The sequence below is a fragment of the Phragmites australis genome, chromosome 15 (assembly GCF_958298935.1).
Source record: "Phragmites australis chromosome 15, lpPhrAust1.1, whole genome shotgun sequence".
Taxonomy (NCBI): Eukaryota; Viridiplantae; Streptophyta; class Magnoliopsida; order Poales; family Poaceae; genus Phragmites; species Phragmites australis.
In genome coordinates, this window is record NC_084935.1 from 22,172,660 (window position 1) to 22,182,809 (window position 10,150).

Sequence of the window (10,150 nt, forward strand, 5' to 3'; positions counted from 1 at the left end):
TGATAATAAAGATGACATACTAGAAGACTCTCCGGTGATTAGAGATGATACTCCACCCCATGATAGTGTGGATGTCAATATGGTTTTTATCTTACATTCGGAATTTTGAGCTATTGATGGGAGGTTGGTCAACTAAATCTTCGACCGAAGAAAGCTACATTTGAGAAGCCTAAGGAATCGAGCAACACTTGAAATCATTGTATGTTAAAGGGCATATTGATGGAAAGCCGATTTCTAGAATGCTAGTTGATGGTAGGGCAACTGTAAACTCAATGCCATATTCAGTTTTTGAGAAATTAGGAAAAGGGGACAACGAGCTAATAAGGACAAATTTGGTGCTTAATGTTTTCACTGGTGATCTTACGGAGTCAAAGGGTGTGATCGCTATGGAGCTTACTATTGGGAGAAAGATGGTGCCTACGGCTTTCTTCTTCGCCGATGTCCAAGGTAACTACAACGTATTATTAGGCAGTGATTGGATTCATGCCAATCGTTGTGTGCATTCTAGTTTGCATTAATTTTTAATTCAATGGGTAGATGATGAAGTAAAGATTATACACGCGGATATATTGGCTTTTATTGCTTTAGTGGATGTTTCGGTAGATTGGCAACATGGGAATGTGCAATGTTTATCCGGTCAAGATCTTCCAGATTATGATTTTCTTAGTGCTATTAAATATGGTTTTGTACCTGTGTCTGTACAACCAATTCCTACATGTAATGATATAAATGGATAAACAAAATAATTTAGATTAGTTGCAACAATGTGTGAAACAATATCAGTCTAAGAAGAACAATATTTGTGAGACTATTAATGATTTTGATGGGGTGAAAAAGCTAGGATAAGGTTTTTCGTCAGCCAACCCACTAGAAGAGGTGGATATAGGAGATGGTACTGTTACTAGGCCAACATTTGTGAATAAAAACATGTGTGCTATCTAGAAAAGTAAAATGATTGCATTGCTTAAAGAATATATTGATTGCTTCGCTTGGGATTATTATGAAATTCCAAGACTTAGCCATGAGCTTGTGGAGCATTGGCTTCCCATGAAATCTAGTTTTAGACCTCACAAACAACTGACTAGAAAGTTTAATCCTAGCATGTATGGATGCATCAAAAAAGAAATAAGCCAGTTGCTCACTGCAGGGTTTATTCGCCCTTGTAAGTATGCTGAATGAATATCTAATATTGTCCCAGTTGATAAGAAAAATAGTGGTAAGTTGAGAGTATGCATTGATTTTAGAGATTTGAATAAAGATACTCTTAAAGATGAATACACTATGCCTATCGCTGATATATTGATTAATGATGCTTCGGGTCATAGGGTCATTAGTTTTTTTGGATGGTAATGCGGGTTATAATCAGATTTTCATAGCCGAAGAGGACATGTCTAAAACGGTCTTTTGCTATCCGGGTTTTTTTGACTTATTTGAGTGTGTTGTCAAGACATTTGGGTTGAAGAATGCTGGTGCTACGTATCAAAGAGCTATGAATTTAATTTTTTATGATTTGCTTTGTATTATTTTAGAAATATACATTGATGATATTGTTGTTAAATTGGATGCTATGGATAGTCAATTCTCTGATTTGCACTTAGCTCTTGAAAGGATGCGTCAGTATGGTTTACAGATGAACCCGCTCAAGTGTGCTTTTGGTGTATCGCAGGGCAAATTTTTGTGTTTTATAATACATTAGAGAGGCATAGAGATAGATCTCATGAATATAACAGCCATAAATAAGTTGGGGGTGCCACAATCAAAAGGGATGTTACAAAATTGTTAGGAAAAGTTAATTACTTGAGGTGGTTCATATCTAACTTGTTCGGCAAGGTTAATGCATTTACTCCTATACTTTGGTTGAAGAAAGAAGCCGATTTTACTTGGGGGGGGGGGGGTAGAACAACAACAAGCCTTTTCGGAAATCAAAAAATATTTGTCAAAAATCCCATACTTAGGGTGCCCAAAGCTGGGACTCCATTTCGGTTACATATTGATGCACAAGAGATGGTGATAGGTGATGTCCACATGCAAGAAAGTGAAGGGAAGTAATATGTGATCACTTATTTGACTCGACGTCACTTGGAAACGGAAACAAGGTATGTGTTTATTGAAAAATTGTGTTTGTCCTTGTATTATGCATGCACCAAGCTGAGACATTATTTACTTTCTAGTACTTGTGTGGTTGCATGCCAAACCGATGTTATCAAATATATGTTGTAGCGATCGATTTTGAGTGGTAGAATCGGAAAATGGACTTATGCTTTGATTGAATATGATTTGACTTATGAACCATTAAAATCTATGAAAGGCCAAATTGTAGTTATTTTTTTTTGTTGATCATCGTGTTGATAATGATATGTTGATTGGTGTTGTTTGTGTGCATCTATGGAAATTACATTTTGATGGCTCAGCTTGTAGAGAAGGTCAGGACGTTGGTATTGTTTTAGTTTCACCTAGAGGTGTTATTTCTGAAACATCGGTTCGCTTAGAGTACTTTTATACCAACAATCAAGCCAAGTATGAAGCTCTCTTGTTGGGTTTACAAATTTTAGAATCCATGGGTGTGAAAAATATAGCGGTATTTGGTGATTCATTATTAGTGGTACAACAGGTTTCTAAAGTTTTTCAATGTTTTGATGGATCACTAAATAGTTATTTGGATAGATGTTTAGATATTATAACAACTTTGGATGATTTCACTATCACTCACATATTTAAAAAAGAGAATATGAGGGCAAATGACTTGCCACAACAAGCATCCAATTATCGGATAAGTGGAGGGAATTTATTTGTATTAGAAAAACCGTTGTTGGCTTGTGCTAATACTTCTTTGGCCGAACAACAGGGGGATAGTTTGGTTTTGTCTAATGATTCAGATATGTCTATACCTAGAGATTGGAGGAAGTCGCTAATTGAGTATTTAGAAAATCCTAACTCATCGGTAGATAGGAAAATTAGACGGCAAGCTTCAAGATATTTGGTGCTGGATAGTGAATTGTATGGCTGAACCTTAGATGGGTTGCTTCTAAAGTGCTTAGGTTCGGAGCAAAGTAAAATTGATATGGGTGATGTGCATGAAGGGATTTGTGGTACACATCAATCGTCTCACAAAATGAAGTGGTTGTTAAAGAGGGCTGTTTTTATTGGCTGATTATGTTGGAAGATTGCTTTAGGTATTATAAAGAACGTGAAGCATGTCAAAAAATTCGGTGATATACAATTAGCTCTTGCTTCTATGTTGCATCCTATCATTAAACCATGGCTATTTCATGGATGGGCTTTAGATTTCATCGGCCAAATTTATCCTTCATCTTCCAAAGGTGACCTCTTTAGTTTGGTTGCTACAGATTACTTTACAAGGTGGACTGAGGCTGTTCCATTAAAAAATATGACACATAAAGAGGTAATCAAACTTATCTTGGAACATATCATTTATAGATTCGGCATTCCGCAAATTTTAACTACCGACCAATGTTCTTCTTTTATTTCTCATCAAGTGCATGAATTCGATGAATAATTTGGGTTTAAGCTTCTCAATTCCTCACCATATTAAGGCCAATGGGCAGGCGAGTCAAGCAATAAGACTTCGAAAAAGATTGCATGAGGTTTTGAGTGAAGCATTGTGGGCTCATCGTATAACTAGGCATAGTGCTACTAAAATTACTCCTTATGAACTAGTGTATGGATAAGAGGCTATTTTACCCATTGAGGTAAATCTTGGTGCATTGAGGGTGGCGCGACAAAATGATTTGCCGACCGTGGATTATTATGATGCTATGATGGATAGGATAGATGATATCACCAACGAAAGATTGAGAGCATTGAGGGAGATTGAGAAAGATAAGTTGAGAGTGGCTAAAGCTTATAACAAGAAAGGTAAAAGAAAAATCGTTTCAGATTGGGGATTTAGTATGGAAAACAATGTTGCCCATTGGAATGAAGAGTGGTAAGTTCGGAAAATGGTCTCCAAGCTAGGAAGGCCATACAAGGTGTAGAAATAGTTCAGGAAATTCTTATATAGTGAAGAATTCGCAAGGTGAAGCATTTTATAGGGCTCTCAATGGGACTACTTGAACAAATATTATCCAAGTGTGTGGCAAGTTTGAGGGAAGAGATAAATATGCATGGCCGGTGTAATTTACCATCGCCCTAAGAAATGTAATTGTACTAGGCCGATGTAGTTTATCATCGTCCTAAGAGCATACATGCATGGTCGGTGCATTGTTTATCATCATCCTAAGCAATAGCTGAAAATAGATGATGAGTTATTCATGATTATTGTGCATAAAAGTATTTTTTTTGGTACGCAAGCTTTACCAAAAAAAATAGGGGGGCATGTGTTGATAGGAAAAAATGACACAACTAAGATTTTTTTTATGAACGCCGGATGGTCTGGTGCTTAGGCTGTGTCATCACTGGAATATCCGGTGGGTAGTGTAGGTTAGTGCGAGTGAATCCTGCAGAAAGTTCAGATCTCCTGGAAAATAGTCCGATGAAGTCTCTGGTGAAATCGTCGGATTATCCGGTGAGTTCAAGTCGAATTCTGTAGAAAATTCAGATCTCCTGGAAAATAGTCCGATGAAGTATTCGGTGAAATCGTCAGATTATCCGGCGTGTTCAAGTTAAATTCTGCCAAAAGTTCAGATCTCCTGAAAATGGTCTAGTGAAGTCTGCGGTGAAATCATCGGATTATCCGGTGAGTTCAAGTTGAAATCTGCACAGAGTTTGGTTCTCCTAGAAATTAGTCTGGTGAAGTTTCCGGTGAGAACACTGGATTATCCGGTGAGTTCAAGTTGATTCCTGCAGAGAGTTTGGTTCTCCTAAAAATTATTCCGGTGAAGTTTCTTGTGAGAACACTGGATTATCCGATGAATAAAAATACAAGTTTTGCAGAGGGCTCAGGTCTCTTGGAAGTTCTTCTAGTGAAACCTCCGGTGTAGACATGTTGTTCGCCAGAACATTCGGTGTTCATTAAATAGAGTTTAGGGTTTCAGCCTGGTTGAACTCGTAGGATGTTCCGGTGTTCAGAATTTTGTTCTCACCGGATCATCCAACGTTCAGTCTGAGTCTGACTCGATTTGATTTTTTTAGATATGTCCGGATTCTTTTGGTAGTTTCGACCGAACAAGGTATGTGTAGGCGGATTTTTAGGATGAGATAGTCATATTCCAGAAGGCCAAGTCTAAGCCACCCTTATAAATAGTTGAGGGGGTGAAGGCCGATTGCAATCAATAGTCAATCATCAAAAACATTGCATCTACTTGTTGTTTTTTGTATGTTCTCGCTGCCTAGGTTAGAGTAGCTGCCGCCGTGATCACCTAGGTCTAGCCAAAGTGCTTCACGCTGGTTCTTTGTTGTTTTGCTCGTAAAGCATTTGTGCTACATCATTGTAGTCCGAAAATCATTGTTGTTTTGTCCCATAAAATAGTTACGTGTTGCTGCGAAAAGCGATAATTATCAACATCATTATCCTAGTAACAACCAGTGAACAGAGAAAATCCAACAACCCAAACACATCAATTGCTAATAATAGAGTGCCGCAAACGTTACAATGACAAAAGGGTTTGTTAATACAAAGCTAGACAACAACATAAATGGATTATAATATGTTTTCCAAGATAAGCACCTTGACAGCCAATATCCTAAGAGGAATTGACCTATCAGCTACAGAGCAACATTTTTTTACGGGAGTATTTTTAATAAAGAGGGAGAAGGTTGATGACCGCACCAGATAATCCGGTGATGAAAGGTACAAAGCATTGGAGTATTTCTTGCAGAGGCAATTCCAAGTGCTGAAGAATGAAAATCAACTCATAGGATAGTCCGGTGATTATAAAGATAGTTACACCGAAGCATTTTCAGGATAAAAAAGATAAGGTTTAACTCACCGGATTGTCCGGTGTGATTAAAATTGACACCAAATGAATGCATCAGAGCATTTACATAGAGAGGCTAAAAAGGTTCGGATGGCTCAAGATAGCTCACCGGAACGTCTGATGATAGATTTAAAAGTAACTGGAGTGTCCGGTGTTCATAGAGATATTGAGTAGAGTTCCAACGGCTAATTTCTGATGTTGTACTCACCGGATGATCCGGTGTCAGTACTACTGTTCTCACCAGATCATCCGGTGTTAATAGCTTTTTTAAGTTATTGGGGGCAATGACTAATTGGCAGATTTGAGGCTATAAATACCCCTTCACTCATCCATTTGAAAGGGTGTCATACTGCTAGAGTTTAGGGAATCTCATAGGCACTTGAGAAGATATCTAAGTCACCAAAGTGATTGAAGTGATCATACAAGGCGATTAAGCACAAGATTAGAGAGTATTTAGTGCTTATAGGCCTAGAGTGAGTTGTAGCTAGGTGCTACAGCTTGAACAAGGGATCAAGAAGTGATGCTAGCTTTTACCAAGTGGTACGTTAGCACCTTAAAGTCTTGGTGACTCGCTGGTAACTTGAGCCGAAGTTGCTGAAGCTTGTTGACCATTTGACTTGATGTGGAACTATGGTAAGGCACGTATATAGAGACGCGGAGACCTTTACTTTGGTGGCTCAAGCTTCGAAGTGATCACAACAGCAAGTGACCGGAAGAGAGGCTAGTAGTGAGACTTTATTTTGGTGGCTTACTGGGTCATCCGGCTTGAGGTCTTTCCTTGGTAGCTCAAGAGTTATAGCTAGATGATGACCAGAAGTATATCATTGGTGGAACTTTAACATTAACTAGGAGTGACATTCATACCATCGATACCGTAAGATAAAAAATCTCTATATCGAGTTTGTCTCTCTACCTTATTTACGTTTTCACATTTACATACTTGTAATTTACCTTATTAAAATATGTTGTAATCTTTTTTAGATAAAATAAACACACTAGATAAATATAGAACATATTTAAATAGAAATTAAGATAAATTTATCTTATAAAATTTTAAGACTATTAATTTTTAAATACCTTAATTCACCCTACCCGCAACGTCTACATCCACGACACGGATAGAGCCGACGCCACCCGGGACCTCCTCCTTGAGTACGGATTCTCCGAAGTGGAGGTCACCTGTACAGTCCGCCAGGACCAGTTGCTCCTCAACTTCGATCCGAACCGCATCAACCCTCCAAGCTCGACTTCTTCCTCTCGGCTCTCGCTCGGCTTCCATCCTCGCATGGAGCCTCAACAACTACCTGGTCCTCTACATCGAGTTCCTCCATGGCATCCTGGGTACTAGCGACAACCTCAGCGTCGCCGTCTCCCGCATGCTCCGCGCCCTTATGTCCGTCCTCGACAACTTCAGGCACCCCGTCGTGAAAGCCTTCAGAGGTACTCGATCTAGCGTGTGTGTCTAGTCATTTAATTTTGTATGCTTCCTGCTTTCTACATGCAAATACCGTAGGCCCAATGCTGTGAATACTTAATTTCGCTTGATGCGAGTGATACATCAAGGGGCAAGCTAAGGTGAGCGTCCGAGAAACAAAGATTGGTGTCTAAAAACTAGACTTGCTCTATTTTTTATGCAACAGAAAATAGGTTTTTCTTATAGTGACTTTTATGCAGATAGTAAGTTTCGAAGCAACCTATGTTTGTATTTTAGCTTTGGCAAAATGGTTTATTTCTTCAGTCAGTGTTCTCTCTAACTTGATTTAGTATAATACTTTTGAGTTTATTGGCTTCTCTGAAAATTTACATTGGATGGAAGGCCAAGAAAATGTTGCTATTGTCTAATAACCTGTGAAAATTGCCCCTCGTTTTGCATTGTTGGGACTACATATTTGTTCAACCTTCCACTTGGGAAGGTGTTGTCTGTCACAGAAATTAAATACTAAAAATATTCATTTGGTTAGATACTACAATGACTTCCTGATTTCTTCATTTCCTCCTTGCATGATAATGCAAGACTACAAGTGCACGCACTTCAATTCTTCAGACTAGGTGCACCAGTTGGGATTGATTGATATGCAAAGTGTCAAGAAACTTTTATGTCTTAATCCTTGCCACTCCTGTTAGCATTTTGGAAGCACCATGTGGAGCATCATCAGCACACTGAAACATTATAGCAGTACCAATCTCAACACATGACTAATCAGAGACAGATTAATGTAGTATATTATGCAGCATTTGCAATAACTTACTTGACTATCTGTTGATCAAGGCTGCTTTCCTTCTCTTCCTTTCTTGGCTGAAAGTTCAAAGAGCATCAGCATGCTAAGTAAATAACTACATTAATCTGCATTAATCAATGGTATTTATTCAGTTTCCACCTCGCAAAAAATAGATAGATATATTCAGGAATGTCCTAGAAAAATGGAGATTCTCCCTGTTCTGAAATGGTGCTACTGTCTTCATTATTTACGTAGGTGCAGTTCCAAAATGAAATGAAGTACTTCCTGTTTTTCATCTTTCAGAGTGTGCACACATTCTTCATTCAGCTTTATATTTGCATTGTTATATGGTCCAGAATTGAAGACAGTATATGTAACATCTTGACCCTAAGAGATGCTAAATTACTTATAAAAAAAACTCACTGTTTTAGTGAATGCCCTTTTTTATGATGAATAATTAAATGAGGTGTGCAAAGTACAAAAGTTTATCTTATTGATAAGTAGTTTACCTACATACATGTATATGTAACTGAAATACATGGAAAAAGAGTGCTATATTTAATGATGTGGAAGCAGAGTTCATAATAATACTGAACATCTTATATTGGAGGGAGCAGTTTGAGAATCAACAAAAGTGATGTACAACGAAGGATTTTTTAGATCATTGGTATCTCACCTGAACAGGTATGACTTCTGTTATCAGCTTACACTTCGAGGAGGCTTCCTTCAATCCTCAATTGTCGTATAGATTGGACGAAATCAAATAAAAAAGCTATTATAAATTTATAATTTTCTTGAGGAAAAAAAATATCTGTCTTAGGCTACTACATTTGGAAGGCCTTTTGTTTTGTGCACCTCAGAGCATGACAAGACAAAAACTCTGAAGAGATACATGCGATGCATCCTGTTTTCAGGCAATTACTGACATAGATCAGATTATTGTTAGGACTAGCTGTGTGTTAAGTATAAGTTTATAGAGGACTGACGGGAAATATGCTGAGGTAAGAGTGACTATACTTTTTTCCACAAGAGCTGTAATAACTAAATGTAAGTATGTAACCCAAAATCTATAAGGCGAGTTGCCAATCCAAAAATAGCTGGAAATATAAATACCGTCAAAACAAATATAAACACAAAAGGCTTTTGAAAAGGTTGAAAGAATTTGCGTGTTACAACAATTTACACTCGGGGATCTATGCCTTTTCGAACTACTAGAGACCAACAAGTACATCTTCAATGTGTATATCATTTGTGCGGAGGTATATTGGATTGTACACCATGGTCATGACTTCTGGGTTTGCTTGCCATTAATTATAAATCTTTTGTTAACAAGGAGCTGCCAAGGATAGCAATGATGAAGATGATGACCTGAACGTAAGAAGTGCATCTATCTATTCTTCCTTGATCACTTACTTGATCACTTGACTAAACATAGATAACATTGACACATGTTTATCAGGATGAAAAAGACCATGACAAGGATGATGAGGATAAGGCAGACTTTGATCCAGAGGTTGACAAGCACAAACGCGTTTCTTTCTTTTGCATTTTCGTATTTCCAAGTATTATTCTCCTGCTCCTATCGTGTCCTGATTCATGCTCTGATCAACCTTTCTAGGATGAGCTCTAGATGACAAGGATGAGATGGAGTTGCATTTATGTGGTGGCTAGGGCTTATTACCGCTGTTTGTACCGACTTTTGCAATTTAAGCAACTCAGTAATGAAATTTGACAAGTTGTTCACTTATGTAGTGTAATATGTACTCCTGTAGTATGTACTGAACAAATATCCAACTATTAATATGCTACCCGCTGAGCTTTGGTGATGTTCAATTGCATTGAACTACCTGCTATTATGCTTTTGTGGTTTTATATCACTTTCCTTGGCCACGGGCTATTTTCTAGTGTTCTCTTGTCAGACATCTGGGCGCTAGTAGGTCCCCCTACTGGGACACACTGGTAGCCACTATGGTCTAGAGTTTTTTTTTTATATTTTTTTATTAAAAATTTAAATAAATAGATTCCCCGTAGGAGAAATTGCAAAACTAGACGCGT

At 37.9% G+C, this 10,150-nt stretch overlaps 1 protein-coding gene across 1 annotated transcript; it reads left to right on the forward strand.

Moving 5' to 3' along the window:
* The first annotated feature begins 272 nt into the window (after positions 1–272).
* Positions 273–9,902, forward strand: LOC133892208 (uncharacterized). The gene is made up of 6 exons (XM_062332912.1): positions 273–447; positions 1,530–1,667; positions 6,999–7,316; positions 9,429–9,469; positions 9,555–9,608; positions 9,714–9,902. The coding sequence occupies exons 1-6, from the start codon at positions 273–275 to the stop codon at positions 9,723–9,725; spliced, it is 738 nt and encodes a 245-aa protein (XP_062188896.1). The 3' UTR covers positions 9,726–9,902.
* The last annotated feature ends 248 nt before the right edge of the window (positions 9,903–10,150 follow it).